Source organism: Trachurus japonicus, chromosome 3 (assembly GCF_045865225.1).
Source record: "Trachurus japonicus isolate A0001 chromosome 3, Traja_1.0".
Lineage (NCBI taxonomy): Eukaryota > Metazoa > Chordata > Actinopteri > Carangiformes > Carangidae > Trachurus > Trachurus japonicus.
In genome coordinates, this window is record NC_140909.1 from 32,024,459 (window position 1) to 32,040,605 (window position 16,147).

At 42.4% G+C, this 16,147-nt stretch overlaps 1 protein-coding gene across 2 annotated transcripts; it reads right to left on the reverse strand.

Moving 5' to 3' along the window:
* Positions 1 to 664: 664 nt before the first annotated feature.
* On the reverse strand, positions 665 to 16,074 carry sirt3 (sirtuin 3). 2 transcript variants are annotated; one of them, XM_085770495.1, is made up of 8 exons: positions 15,584 to 16,074; positions 15,442 to 15,487; positions 14,504 to 14,683; positions 14,192 to 14,424; positions 12,678 to 12,778; positions 12,162 to 12,323; positions 3,006 to 3,209; positions 665 to 1,413 (listed from the first exon to the last, which is right to left on the reverse strand). In XM_085770495.1, the coding sequence occupies exons 1-8, from the start codon at positions 15,693 to 15,695 to the stop codon at positions 1,390 to 1,392; spliced, it is 1,062 nt and encodes a 353-aa protein (XP_085626621.1). In that variant the 5' UTR covers positions 15,696 to 16,074; the 3' UTR covers positions 665 to 1,389. The 2 variants fall into 2 exon arrangements, with proteins under 2 accessions (XP_085626621.1, XP_085626614.1); XM_085770488.1 differs by having other exon boundaries at positions 846 to 1,413; positions 3,000 to 3,209; positions 15,584 to 16,062.
* Positions 16,075 to 16,147: the final 73 nt, after the last annotated feature.

Sequence of the window (16,147 nt, forward strand, 5' to 3'; positions counted from 1 at the left end):
AAAACTACAAACCCTCAACATGTTGAGGTCATAGTGAGACACTGATCTCAGTCAGCTGACTCTATTCAACTTGGTGTATGTAAGAGGATTCAGTGGACACAAAAGTAGACCGATGAAGACACCCCATAAAAAACTAACCAGCAGCTTTAAATACACATTCAGTCACTTTCTAATCCTGAGTTTGATCTCATATGAACATGAAACATGAGCTGATGGTGTGGAACGATCAGAAACATATGAACCAGGTTATTAGCTTCCCAGAAGACCTGACCAGACTTTTACATTTGGACGTCCCATCTGACGTTCTCCTGTTCAGCTGCATCAGTTCTCCGGTCTAATCCTATGTAAATTTGGGACTGCTATTTGATAATGAGCTCTGCTTGGATGTGAACTTCAGGTTAGTGAGCTAATGACCCATTTTATCAGCAGCAGGCTGATGTTTGGCTCCCTCTGCTGGTGACAAACACACTCACCTCTGAGGTCAGGAAGACACTTGATTACTCTTCATTTAACTGGTTCCTTCATCAGAGAGTGGTTTTTGGTTTGACTCCTGCTACCCCAAATGCTCACTGCACCTTCAAATGCAGATCAATCCGCCACTGAAAATAGTTCCTAAATAAAGACAGTGTGTTTTATCCTGTTTGTTTGATCAAAACTACACTGAGCCGATGTTTTAGGAAACTGCTAGGTGATTCTTTTATTGAAATAATATATTCACATCACATTTCTGACTCCGACATTCATCATAAAAGCTGAGCTCTTTTTAATGAACATGCTGACAAGAGATTGATTAACTGCTGTCCTCCTCATATTATTGAATGTGGTGAATGTTGAAGTTTGTGTCTTCATTTCCTGTAGTTCCCTTGTCTTATATATTTAATATATTTAAGTTTTAATCTTTAATAATTCAAATGTAAATTCATTAAAATCCTTGGTTTTGTGAATTTAAATGAAGGATCCTTCACACAAAAAAAAGGCCACCATAAAACCTGTCACACCTGACACGATATTATAAAGAATCTGCCAGGTAACTAAATAAAACATATTTTACATCTTAATTATTGTGAACAACATGGTTTATGAGCACGAGATATTCTCCAACAGTTTGACACTTTCTCTTGGAAAAGATAAAAGCTCCTGTTTTCACTTTGCCTCACTAACCTGCATGTTTATATTGCATTCTACTGCATTTCATGGTAATTTCCCTCATTTTCCCATCAACAAGTTTCCACTGACATAAATGTGACCCCAGTCCTTCTGTGAGTGAGTGCACGATCCTCAGAGAAGCAACAACAAAGTGCCACGGAGTCTTGAGGATTTTGTCCTGATGTTTGGGTGTTTCAGGAGCTGAGTGCAGTGAATGAATCAAACCTCCAGCTTGGTGTGAAGTCACTCTTCTGTCTTTGTTGCCGCCTGCAGAAAAACACAAGCACAGAGTAACAGGAGTGAGTGGTTTTCTGTGTGGTTGATTTGATTTGTTTTATTCTCTGCACTGAAAACATCTAATCAGACACTGTCTCTGACCTGAGATCTAAGGGGTCTGACATCACTACACGCAGCAGTCAGTTGGCCCATCAACGTTCAATTAGTTCAATCAAATCAATACAGAAAGCAATCAGGAAATAAATAAAAAACGATAAGACTCATTTTTAATTATCATGTCTGTGTCTGTGGAGCTTTTGATGAACTGCTTTTCTTCTTGTAGTATATTATTAAATATGCACAGGACACAGCTTTGGTTTGCCCCTTACATGACGGTGTGAGAAGTCAAATCTTCTCCTTAAAGCCCCAGTATGTAGGAATTCCCCCCATCTAGCGGTGCGGTTGCATATCTTAATGTATTCTTGATGTTGCATTCACGTGACGTCAGGCAGACGTCAGACAGACAACAGACGCTGCATGTAACAGGATAAACAAGCATCTATGTAAACAAGTGGTCCGCCAGCACCAGGCAAAACAATACAGGCGTGACAATATGTTGTCATGGTGATGTGGAATCGTACCTGACCCACGTTTTACTGTCTTTCTCTGGTGGAGTAAAATGACATCCGGTTGGTTTGCCGACGGCCGTCTGCCTGACTACACCTGAATGCAACATCAGTGCCTCCGTCCTTCCTCACACTACACAGTGGTGACAGTTTTAACAGGCCGAGCCGACAACTCCGCTGAGTTTCCGTGGTTACCTACGGTCACGCTGCCACTGAACGTAAAAAATGGCGATGCGACATGGCAGCCTCGGTTCGGTGCGTCGGCCACTTATGTATTTGTAACGACTTGTAACAACTCATTCTAAGGTACCAGAAAGCTTTCATTTGTATGCGGGTGTGATTCGACTTCAGTGAAATACGTATTTATGAAAGCAATATTTGATTTTTGCTAATAAAAAGCCAAATAAGTTACATACTGGGGCTTTATGTGTAAAACTAAAGAGATGTCCACTGATTTTAGATAAAGAAAGAGCCAATAGAGTCTGTCACTGACTACAAATACCTTGGCATTGTCCTCGACCACAAGCTCAAATGGGACATCTGGACTGACTGTGTGAATAAACTATGGTAATGTTCACATTCAAATGCTAAAACAGTTTTATTGTGCTTTTATTGACAGCATTTTAACCTTCAGTATCATCTGCTGGTTTGGAAATGCAACTGAGGTACAGAAGAAGAGACTGAGGAAGACAGTCACTGATAGGGACGATGCTACTGAGGGTCGAATGCACCTACAGAGACAGAGCCTTGAAGGCAAACCATATTATGGGTAACCAGAAGCCCCCCCCTTGCCTCCTCATTTGAACTGCTTCCGCCTGGGCGAAGATACCACCCCCCATTTGTCCCATAATAAGCCATTAAGCTTCTGAACAGCTGATGCACTTCCAGTTATGAGTGACGTCCAGCTGGTCTGCACAGGAGGGATGACGGACGGTGACTGTGATTATTATTGTTATGTTGTAGTGCTGCCTTCTCTCCCTACAGAGAACGTTCTCCTCTTTTATAAGACACACTCACTTTCTCAGCGGCCATCAGAGCCTCCAACTCCTGCGTCCAGCCGAGGGCGTCAACCAGGGCCTGCACGCCGCTGACCACATCACCCAGCTGCACCACGTCTTGAGGCCGGCGGCCCCAAGTGAAGGGCCCCACCAAGTCTCTGTTGATGAGCAGACGGGGAACCGAGCCGCGTACGGCTCCTGCCAGACTGGCAAAGGGCTCCACCTGCAGAGCAAAGAGTGAACAACAGCAACTTTAAAGGGGACCTATTATGCTTTTCCAGCTTTTCAGACTTTTATATATGTTTAAAATGTTGGATAATGGTTCTAGAGGCCGTGGAAGTGTCATATCCTGAGGTTAATGCATTTGGAGGTAAACCCTGCTAGATAATTGGGATTTCTCTGCACACCTGTTACACTCGGTTGCGCTGAGTTTTTTTTGACATGAGCTCGCGTCTACGTCATGGCGTGCCGGACTCCCCTACATGGTCATGCCGAGGTCTCTGCTCCAGCCGGCCCCGCCTCCTCCCATGCTGCTCTGTTGTGGCTGGGGTCACAGCGGAGAGCGGAGCGGACTACTTCCTGCTTCTTCCCTGCATGTTTTAGCGCTGTAGCGTCACTTTACTAAGTTTTATTTAGAAGTTTACGCCGACGTTTCATGTAAGTGAAGCTGTACCTGTGTGAGGAGCGACGTACCGCCGGGGCGACGTTGTTCGCCGGACCGACGTAACGCTGGACCGCCGGAGCACCGGAGCTCCGGAGCTGCAGCGGCTCCTCACACAGGCAGAGCCCGTCTGCAGGCCTCCTTGGCCGGGCAGGCGTCCGTGCTCATCGCGGTAGAGAAAACCATCGCTAATAAACATACCCGCAGGTTTTTTAGACGTTTACCGCCGTGTGGTTAGTCTATTTAGCAGAATGTTGGTCTCATTGATGAAATCTTGTGGCAGTTGAATTAGTTTGAATGAAAAGTGAAGCTGTGAGAAGGAGGAGGAGAGGAGCAGTGCTGCTGTAGTCTATGTGCACAAATCACCACATTTACATCAATAAATAACTGTTTTACAATGAACTGACCAGTCTGCATATATTTTTAATTTATTTTATATATTTATTTTTGCATTTTTATATTACATGTTACATGGTTACAGTAGCCTACATGGCAAAGACTACTCTATACCATCTTTGGTTAGGGTGAGACTAGGTCATGGGTGCATTTCATTACACAATGTAGACTGGTCAGATGCAGACTGGAGATCTGGCAATTTGCCTACTGCAGATTTAGCTTTTGTTTGCATACTACATTTTGGCCAAATCAGTATAGGTACTAGTCATGGATGTATTATATTAACTGGATACCGGACCGGAAAATGGCCGCCGTTCATTTCAATGAAAGTTGCTCGCCTGGCGTGTCGCTACCATGGATGTATTATATTAACTGGATACCGGACCGGAAAATGGCCGCCGTTCATTTCAATGGAAGTTGCTCGCCTGGCGCATACGCCAGCCCCCCTGTAATCCTCTCAGCAGGCACGCCGATTTTTCCCAGTGGCCACCCGTGGTACTGCAACAAAAAATCCCATGGGGCCCAAAAAGGATTTTTCCCATAGACCGCAATAGTAAAAGAGAAGCCTGTAAAACTGTTCACAGGACACCTCCAGCTGTAACCTCCGTTAATTACTAATCTTTGTATTCTATATTTTTAAGTCATGGACTTTTTATCCGTCAAAATGTTTTCTAACGGTCAGAAAAGCCACAGAAAAGTCTCTTTTCTGGCCGTGACGTCACGGCTGTGTCCGTGCACCAGCAGTGCGCGGTCGTGTGTGTCTCGGGACCGAGGATGCCTGAAACTAACGAGACGCTGTCCGGTGCTAAAATCACTCAGAAAAGTGGAAAACACGGCTCAAAGGTGAGTTTTTGTTTGGTCACATCAACTTTATGATAGTTAATGTCTGTTATTAGTCTCTTGTCAACTCGTATTCTTAAACGTAACGTTTTAATTGATGAGATCGCCTCGTAATGACTGCTTTTACTGACGTGAAACCGGACTGTTTTACATTACTGCTCCTGTAAAACTCATATTTTTCAGTAATTTTAGCTTGATAAGTCATTTATGCTGTCTGTGTGTGTGTGTCAAATGATGTCTGTATGTGTCTGTGTGTCAACAGTGTCTCATCGCGGCTGATGTTCAACACCTGTTGCTCCGTTCACAACGTCCACGTTAATTTATTTTACGGCTTAATTAATGCCACGGTGGTAAAATGTAAACCGAGACTTCTCCTCCATGGTCGGTGTGTGTCGTGTGTGTGTCCTGACGGTGCAGCTGCTCCCCGTCTTCACCGGGGCCGGAGGAAGAACCATGGACGTCCTCCTCCTCCTCCTCACCGTCGTCAGTGTGTGTTTGTTCAATGTCAGTATGATAAATGATCACTGAAACTCATAATCATATTATTAAATTGTTCGGAAAAAAACAAACATGCTTGTGACTTTTTTCTGCTTCTACCAAATCCAACATCAACTGTCTGGGGCATTCGTGTTTAATTAAAATGTCTGGTTCTGTAACAGCTGTATTTAGTGGACACTGATATTCTGCGTGTTGTGGAAATATTGTAAGGTTAAACTGTTGAATTACAAAGAGTCTCATCCACCTGAAGGCTTAATGATGATGATGATGAAACTATGAACACAGCCAGTACAGACAATTATTAAAAGGAAGATGCATTTGCCAAAGAGCTCTAACTTTCTTTAATCACAGTGTGGTTGATAAAAACAAAACACGTGTGACTAAGTTTATAATACCTCCACCAACGTCCTGTAACAACTGGTGAACTGTGCAGCAAGTTAAATATATAAAAAAAGGTAAGAGTAAAGCCTCATTACATTATTTGAGGTGTTCTGGGGTCATCTGTCATGTTTAACAAAATTACAGTTAATTACGATTTATTTTCCATTGTGATTTAAGCTTACAGGTTCGGACTAACATGTTTTCAGTGTAACATCGTATATTAATTAACTGTCAAAACGATTTAACGATCATATAAACGACCGTAGTAAACCTACGATCGGCCGTCTTACATTTTAAATCATTATCTTTGTTTTAAAGTCCGTGTAAGTCCTGTAAAAGTCTTAATACTCATTCCTTAAATCCACAAGTAACACATACATGAACGCGCAGCGCCAAAACTAGAACGGCGGTTGCTCGTTCTCATTGCCCCAGGGCATGATGGGAGACCGCAGAGCATCATGGGGGGTGACTCAACTGCGCATGCTCTATGGGCCCGATAACGCGGAAGTAAACCCGGAAGTCAGAAACTTTTTCGGCGTATGCGCCAGGCGAGCAACTTTCATTGAAATGAACGACGGCCATTTTCCGGTCCGGTATCCAGTTAATATAATACATCCATGGCATACGCCGAAAAAGTTTCTGACTTCCGGGTTTACTTCCGCGTTATGCGGCCCATAGAGCATGCGCAGTTGAGTCACCCCCCATAATGCTTTGCGGTCTCCCATCATGCCCTGGGGCAATGAGAACGAGCAACCGCCGTTCTAGTTTTGGCGCTGCGCGTTCATGTATGAGTTATTGTGGATTTAAGGAATGAGTAATAAGACTTTCACAGGACTCACACGGACTTTAAAACAAAGATAATGATTTAAAAAGTAAGACGACCGATCGTAGGTTTACTACGGTCGTTTATATGATCGTTAAATCGTTTTGACAGTTAATTAATATACATGTTACACTGAAAACGAGTTATAGTCCGAACCTGTAAGCTTAAATCACAATGGAAAATAAATCATAATTAACTGTATTTTTGTTAAACATGACAGAGATGACCACAGAACACCTCAAATAATGTAATGAGGCTTTACTCTTACCTTTTTTATATTGAATAGTATATTTAACTTGCTGCACAGTTCACCAGTTGTACAGGACGTTGGTGGAGGTATTATAAGCTTAGTCACACGTGTTTTGTTTTTATCAACCACAGTGATTAAAGAAAATTAGAGCTCTTTGGCAAATGCATCTTCCTTTTAATAATTGTCTGTACTGGCTGTGTTCATAGTTTCATCATCATCATCATTAAGCCTTCAGGTGGATGAGACTCTTTGTAATTCAACAGTTTAACCTTACAATATTTCCACAACACACAGAATATCAGTGTCCACTAAATACAGCACAGAACCAGACATTTTAATTAAACACGAATGCCCCAGACACAGTTGCAGATGTTGGATTTGGTAGAAGAAGAAAAAAGTCACAAGCATGTTTGTTTTTTTCCGAACAATTTAATAATATGATGAGTTTAAGTGATCATTTAGCATACTGACACTGAACAAACACACACTGACGACGGTGAGGAGGAGGAGGAGGAGGATGAGGAGGACGTCCACGGTTCTCCCTCCGGCCCCGGTGAAGAAGCAGCTGCACCGTCAGGACACACACACGACACACACTGATGGAGGAGTCTGGACAAGTCTCGGTTTACATTTTACCACCGTGGCATTAATTAAGCCGTAAAATAAATTAACGTTGACGTTGTGAACGAAGCAACAGGTGTTGAACATCAGCCGCGATGAGACACTGTTGACACACACACACACACACACACACATACAGCATAAATGACTTATCAAGCTAAAATGACTGAAAAATATGAGTTTTACAGGAGCAGTAATGTAAAACAGTCCGGGTTTCACGTCAGTAAAAGCAGTCATTACGAGGCGATCTCATCAATTAAAACGTTACGTTTAAGAATACGAGTTGACAAGAGACTATTGGTGCGTTCCAGGCAACCCGTAACTCGTATTTTTCCGACCTGTTCCTATGGTTACCCGTTAGAACGTACAGTCGAACTCGTAACTTCCCACCTGTGAACTCGTACTAGATCGATCTGCTCCCAGTTCCCAGTTAGTAACTCGTAACTTGCCTGGAACGCTACAAACTCGTAACTGGTGACTTGAAGTCGTGACTTACGGGTTAAAAAGCCTGCCTGGAACGCACCATAATAACAGACATTAACTATCATAAAGTTAAATTAACTCGATGTGACCAAACAAAAACTCACCTTTGAGCCGTGTTTTCCACTTTTCTGAGTGATTTTAGCACCGGACAGCGTCTCATTAGTTTCAGGCATCCTCGGTCCCGAGACACACACGACCGCGCACTGCTGGTGCACGGACACAGCCGTGACGTCACGGCCAGAAATGAGACTTTTCTGTGGCTTTTCTGGCCGTTAGAAAACATTTTGACGGATAAAAAGTCCATGACTTAAAAATATAGAATACAAAGATTAGTAATTAACGGAGGTTACAGCTGGAGGTGTCCTGTGAACAGTTTTACAGGCTTCTCTTTTACTATTGCGGTCTATGGGAAAAATCCTTTCTGGGCCGCATGGGATTTTTTGTTGCAGTACCACGGGTGGCCACTGGGAAAAATCGGCGTGCCTGCTGAGAGGATTACAGTGAAAATGTGGGTTTAACTCTTGTGTACATGCTTTAAGTTCTGTGAATTTAAAATACGGTACTGTGAAAATGATTAAAAAAATAAAATAAAATAAAATAAAAACCGCGTAGGTCCGCCATAAGACAGCCGCGGCAGACTCGTTTATTCAGTGAGTGTTGTGGTAGTTGTAATTGTTTGTGGTTGTCATGGTGATGAGGCCGGCGAGAAAAGAGGACAGTAAACATTAAAAGTCCGCCTGTGTTCCTGTTTTCTGAGCATCAAGATCCAGACCACCACAACCAACCCTCAATTTACATTACTAATAAAGTATTTAAAAAAATAAATAAAAAGATAAACCGTCTGTGGCGACGCACATAGGGCAGTGATCCTAAGTCAATTCAACTAAGTTTGTCCAAGTGGAGTTGCCGTACGTGGCTGTCACGGATCCGGTAGCGTCGCGGATCGGGTAGCGACATGGCGCATACGCCGAAAAAGTTTCTGACTTCCGGGTTTACTTCCGCGTTATCGGGCCCATAGAGCATGCGCAGTTGAGTCACCCCCCATAATGCTCTGCGGCCTCCCATCATGCCCTGGGGCAATGAGAACGAGCAACCGCCGTTCTAGTTTTGGCGCTGCGCGTTCATGTATGAGTTATTGTGGATTTAAGGAATGAGTATTAAGACTTTTACAGGACTCACACGGACTTTAAAACAAAGATAATGATTTAAAATGTCAGACGGCCGATCGTAGGTTTACTACGGTCGTTTATATGATCGTTAAATCGTTTTGACAGTTAATTAATATACGATGTTACACTGAAAACGAGTTAGTCCGAACCTGTAAGCTTAAATCACAATGGAAAATAAATCATAATTAACTGTATTTTTGTTAAACATGACAGATGACCCCAGAACACCTCAAATAATGTAATGAGGCTTTACTCTTACCTTTTTTATATATTTAACTTGCTGCACAGTTCACCAGTTGTTACAGGATGTTGGTGGAGGTATTATAAACGTAGTCACACGTGTTTTGTTTTTATCAACCACACTGTGATTAAAGAAAGTTAGAGCTCTTTGGCAAATGCATCTTCCTTTTAATAATTGTCTGTACTGGCTGTGTTCATAGTTTCATCATCATCATCATCATTATTAAGCCTTCAGGTGGATGAGACTCTTTGTAATTCAACAGTTTAACCTTACAATATTTCCACAACACGCAGAATATCAGTGTCCACTAAGAACCAGACATTTTAATTAAACACGAATGCCCCAGACACAGCTGCAGATGTTGGATTTAGTAGAAGCAGAAAAAAGTCACAAGCATGTTTGTTTTTTTCCGAACAATTTAATAATATGATTATGAGTTTAAGTGATCATTTAGCATACTGACACTGAACAAACACACACTGACGACGGTGAGGAGGAGATTGGAGGATGAGGAGGACGTCCACGGTTCTTCCTCCGGCCCCGGTGAAGACGGGGAGCAGCTGCACCGTCAGGACACACACACCACACACACCGACCATGGAGGAAAAGTCTCGGTTCCTACATTTTACCACCGTGGCATTAATTAAGCCGTAAAATAAATTAACGTGGACGTTGTGAACGGAGCAACAGGTGTAGAACATCAGCCGCGATGAGACACTGTTGACACACACACACATACAGCATAAATGACTTATCAAGCTAAAATTACTGAAAAATATGAGTTTTACAGGAGCAGTAATGTAAAACAGTCCGGTTTCACGTCAGTAAAAGCAGTCATTACGAGGCGATCTCATCAATTAAAACGTTACGTTTAAGAATACGAGTTGACAAGAGACTAATAACAGACATTAACTATCATAAAGTTAAATTAACTCGATGTGACCAAACAAAAACTCACCTTTGAGCCGTGTTTTCCACTTTTCTGAGTGATTTTAGCACTGGACAGCGTCTCATTAGTTTCAGGCATCCTCGGTCCCGAGACACACACGACCGCGCACTGCTGGTGCACGGACACAGCCGTGACGTCACGGCCAGAAATGAGACTTTTCTGTGGCTTTTCTGACCGTTAGAAAACATTTTGACGGATAAAAAGTCCATGACTTAAAAATATAGAATACAAAGATTAGTAATTAACGGAGGTTACAGCTGGAGGTGTCCTGTGAACAGTTTTACAGGCTTCTCTTTTACTATTGCGGTCTATGGGAAAAATCCTTTTTGGGCCCCATGGGATTTTTTGTTGCAGTACCACGGGTGGCCACTGGGAAAAGTCGGCGTGCCTGCTGAGAGGATTACAGGGGGGCTGGTACTAGTAGTAGACATCGTCATGGTAACGCAATGCTGAGGGAGTGGTTCATTTGCATTTAAAGGGAGGGGCCACTGAAACAGACCGTTTTGCAGAGCCCTGTTTTTGAGAATGCTGTGATGTTTGATCTTTGGGGTATTTTGACCGAAGCACGTCACAGACATGTCTTTAAGACACCCAGGAACTATTTTAGTTTGTGCAAAAAGGAGCATAATAGGTCCCCTTTAAATCACTGTGGAAAAAGACTGTGTTCCAGTTGTTTGAAACTGTTTACATTGTAACATCTGACAATATTGTTTTGTTTTCACATGAATCCCATGGCAGGGTATCTGCAGATTTCAGCAAGTCAAATGTAAGACTTTTTAAGACCTTCTTAATGCCACCTTGAATTAAATTTAAGACCGAAAAAATAATAAAAAAATCCTATAAATATAAGCGATGGTTAGCCACTGTACTACAACCTCATTGACAACCAGTCAAGTTTACTTATTGTCTGTTATTAATAAACAAACTGATAATCAATACAAAACTAGAAAAAGCACCAAGGAAGAAAGGAAGGAGTCTGTGCGCGACTGACACTGAAATCACTCACACAACTTTTACTCAAGGACAATGGAAAAATGAGCAGTTCTAAGTATTGAAATGAGTACCAGAAGGCTGACCAACGGTGACCAAACCCCTGTAGGAGGGCATACAGGTGCATCTCAATGAATTAGAATAAATGTAGACAAAATGTAGGGGAAAAAAAACAATTTAAAAAAGCATTTGTAATATGGAAATGTTTGCTTTCTGATAAGTTTGTCCATCTATATGCTCTCAATACTTGGTGGGGGCTTTTTGGCTTGAACTACTGGAACTAGAGTTTTCCATGTTATTCTGGTGCATCTCAGTAAATTATTAGAATATATATTTAAGCAATATATCACGACAGGCCGTGGTCATTATACCACGGCTAAGGGGCGTTGTTTGGCCCGAGGCGAAGTGGAGAAATTACCGACCTGGTTGAGAGCAGCATTAGTAAACCACAACAAAAACACGTGTAGCCTCCGCCCCCCCCCCTCATTTTTCCCATTGACGGAAATCCGTTGTGGCGACAGAGAACTTTAATCCATGAATTTAAGACCATTGAGTACTGTATTTAAGACCATCTTAGAATTTTATTTATTAGAATTTTCTAATAAATACTTTTTTAGGCCTTAATTACATGAATTTAAGACTTTTTAAGACTTTTTAAAGATCCGCAGATACCCTGCATGGGAACCAGGTGACGATCATACCTCCCCTTTACCACGTTTTTCATGTCAGAATCTTTAGTGTAAACTCGACAACTAACTTATTAAAAAGGCACAAATACCAACAATATTATGGTTGAAATTGATAAACCAAGAATTAAGTCTCGGTTTGAATTGATCAAATTGCAGCTTGTGGTTTTAAGCTGGTGGTGCTCACCTCCAGTGATGTGCCCATGATGATCAGGAGATCTGCCAGTGGGAAGTCTGTGAGGTACTTGAAGAAATGCCGTGGAAGCTCCTCCCCGAAAAACACGATGTCGGGTTTCACCACGCCCGTACAGGTGGGACACTTGGGGACCGTCCCACTCATTACATCAGGCTGATGAGACACAGAAACATCAAAAAATATTATGTTTACAGTGGTGTTCATTGCAGATCTCAGACTTATTTATCTTTAAAAATGTATTTTCTTTTTAGAGTGCAGAAAAGCTTTGTTCCAACTATTTCAAAACCACATTAGAAACAGGAAACATGGAGGAGTTTGTGTGTGGTACAAAATGCTCACAAAGCTTATATATTATATATTGTATGAATAAAAAATGATTTCAGTTCAAGAGACTTTGTCTCCAAAGGCAAGTGTTGAAAAAGAATAAACACAAAGGACAAAAGTATCTTCTCAGATGGACACTGTGCAGAACAGACTGGAGGATCACATTGGCCGTAAATAACTCACTCGTAGGTCTTCTCCCTTATACTTCCTCATACAGACGGTGCAGGTGGCGGTGGAAAACGTTCCATGGGCCTCGACCAGCATCTCAGGAGGAATTCCTGCCACTGGATAGAGATGCACGCAGAAGAAACAAGTCATCAGGTTCAAGGTGATCTTTGCCACGGGGCCATTTGTTGTGCAGCTAGCGGCAAGCACAAAAAACATTACAACATTTAAATACCACAGACAATACAATCATAAACAACATTCATACAAAAAAACAATGGCAGCAATGATTTTTTAAGCCTATTTGTCACGCATTTTAGCAGGCAGTCCCTGCGGTACGACAGGCGCAGCTTAGTCTGGAGAGTCTGGAGGTTTGTTTGTTGCAGTTGGTAAACATAACATTCAAACTGGGCCCCTCCTCTCGGGCTCAACTGTGCAGCCTCCTGCCACTGACAGCAGCAGAAGCAGTAGTCAGGACTGCAAAGAAAAGGGTAAGGACAATACCCGCTCATCACCGTATGCTGTAACGAGCAGGAGTGCTAGCGGCAGATGCCAGCCGCCACCACTAGCGAAAGTTAGCGTTGAGCTAGCGGGAGTAAACGGTGCCGGGTAATAATAATAAACACTTTACAATAAGGGTCCCTTAATTAACGCTAGTTAGTAGTACATTATTAAGCATTAATTAACTGTTAAAAAAATGTATTAACAATCATTATTATGGATTACTTAGCATTAGGAAACATATTATTAATGTAGCCTAAGCAGTTCATTAATGTTTACTACCATAAATTATAAAGCATAATGATGTAATTAGTTATCATTAGTACTCTATCATTACTCAGCATTAATTATACATTAGTTAATATATTAATGCTTAATAATGTGCTAACTAATGTTAATTAAGGGAGCCTCACCCTTATTGTAAAGTGTTACCATAATAATAATAATAATAATAATAATAATAATAATACATTTTATTTGTAATGCACTTTATATTGAGCAAACAATCTCAAAGTGCTAGCATCTGCCGCTAGCACTCACTAGGATCCGGGACAGCTAGTGGGGCTAGCAGCCCTGAGCCCTCCTACTCATGCTGCACAGAGCTTCACCTGAGCTCTGTCATTGGCTGGAGAGAAAGCATGACTCTCCACCCAGAAATGTCCCCGTGCACAACAAAACAAAGCAAAAGACCAAAATACAGGCAGGGGGAGGGGGGCGCTGCAGACACAGTCACGACTAGATGTTGATAGGTTATGATTAAGACGGATTTCATTTGTAGTCTAGTCTAGTGTTTATTTTTGAGCAAAAACTCCCAGACTCTACCTTTAAAGTGGAAAAATGCAACGCTGGGGTCAGTGACCTCTGAAGGTCACCACAGGTCAGATTCAAACTGTCTCCACGTCTGAGATACCTTTGGGAATGTTGATGATTCGCTGAAACTTTCACACTTTAGTCATAAAATGCACCACTGATTGTCGCCTCATGAAATCACTGTGATGTACGGTAAGTTCAAAGGTGTAATTTATACGTACATCTTTCCAGCCCGTCGATGTTCTGTGTGTACATCCTGAGCAGCTGACCCTTGTTGTGAAGCAGTCTTACAAAGTAGTGCGTGAGGTTGGGCTGGTAGTTCCCTGGGTACAGCTCTTTGGCCAGGGCGAAGAAAGGATTAGGGTTTCGGTGGAAAAAGCCAATCTCAAATATGGCCTCAGCATAGGGCAGGTCATACTGCTGCAGGTTGTCATAGAGACCGCTGCCTGGAGACCTGTAAAGGAGCAATCAGCCGATAGACATGCAGTGGATTTACAGAAATACTCCATGACCACCACACCTAACCTTCTTACCTGAAGTCTGGGATGCCACTCGGCGTACTAATCCCAGCTCCGGCCATCACCACCACCCTCTTGTGCTTCTGCTCTCTAATGTTTTTGGCTATGTCCTCCAGGGTCTGCTGCTTGTCTGCTGCACCACCACCACGGGAGAAAAGCCCTCGAGCCCCATCCCACCGCTGAGAGTTGACTCGTCTGTGAAGGAGCAAAACAAGAGGGATTTTGAGGCCAAGAGTTGGTTTGCATCACCCATAGAAGTGCACAAAAACATGAGGAGGGGGACAACATTTTGCAGCAACCCTCACACGGAGAATCAACAACTTCACCTCCAAGCACATGAACCTTCATGCTCCCAAATCCCCTCACTTTGGAAGCATGATCATATTTATGTATTTCTCAACCTATTTATTCAGTGCTCCACTAAAGCTACTTTTAGTCTAACAGTAAGTGCTTCGAAGAAAACTTCCACTAGATAAAAAGCAAGAAATATTGCAAATTTCTGTGAACCTGCCTGCAAAACTCTTGCAGACTTGCAAGAGAGTTATTTCCCCTATTTTCAAACTGCCCCTGAATACACATGCTGATACCTGGTGTGCTTCTTTGTGTGAAAATTGGACCCAAACCATGGCTGAGACCCATGCTACATGCATTCAGTGTTTTTGAACCTTGTTTTCATTTTTACATGCTGTGTTGTTGCACTTTATATTTATATAGATATTGATTACACTGTACTACTGACATTCATCTTTCTGTTGTTGACTTGTGGTTTGTATTGCGGATCACAATCCCTGATGAAACTATGGTTTGTGTAATTGTAGCTATGTGTTTGTTTCAGGGTTTGTGTTATCTCCATGTCCTTTGCTTGTCTACTGCAAAACAAATTGCCCCACATAATGAATAAAAGTTGAAGTTGATGTTGAAGTTGAAACCCAGAGAGGACTGGTGCAAAGTACCTGAGTAGAGCTGCTGCACCTTGAGTGGGACACAGACTCCGTTGACCTGTAGCTACATAAAAAAACAAGTAGTGTCACATTGAGCTACAATAAACTTTCCTTCTGTTGCACCACATCGGCTCTGTGTATCTACTGTACTGACCGTGTGCAGAGAGCGCCCTGCTTGTCCCTGAGTACAGACAGCGACACAGACAGCTCAGACTGACAGGTGACATTAGTGAGGAGCCCACCACCACAGCAGCAGCAGCAGCCATTGCACAGCTGACCAAACTACCCGCAGACCTTCACTTCATGACGCCGTTTACGATTAGCAGGCTCCTGAACACGAACACATTTAGCACATTATCTCAATTTAAAGTAACGTTAAAGTAACACCAACAACTAATGACTGGCTCTCTGCTACAACGTTTGTTGTTGTCCTTTGACCTCCTTCTGACGAGTACCGTAATGTATGATGTAGCTTAACCTTAGCCACGGTCGTTTGTCAACCCGTCTATTCAATTTAATTACTCTTCGTCTATTGGTTATAAATATTAGATTCGATTAAGATGAGGTCTGCAGCGGCCAAGAAATCAACTTTGCTTCAAGATTATTCGCTAGCTTTAAAGCAACTCCTACATTTCCCATCAGACCCAACCAGTCTATGGACCCAACAGAGTAGAGACTTGTGCCACATTCAAATCCCAATATTTTCGCCGTAAAGAAA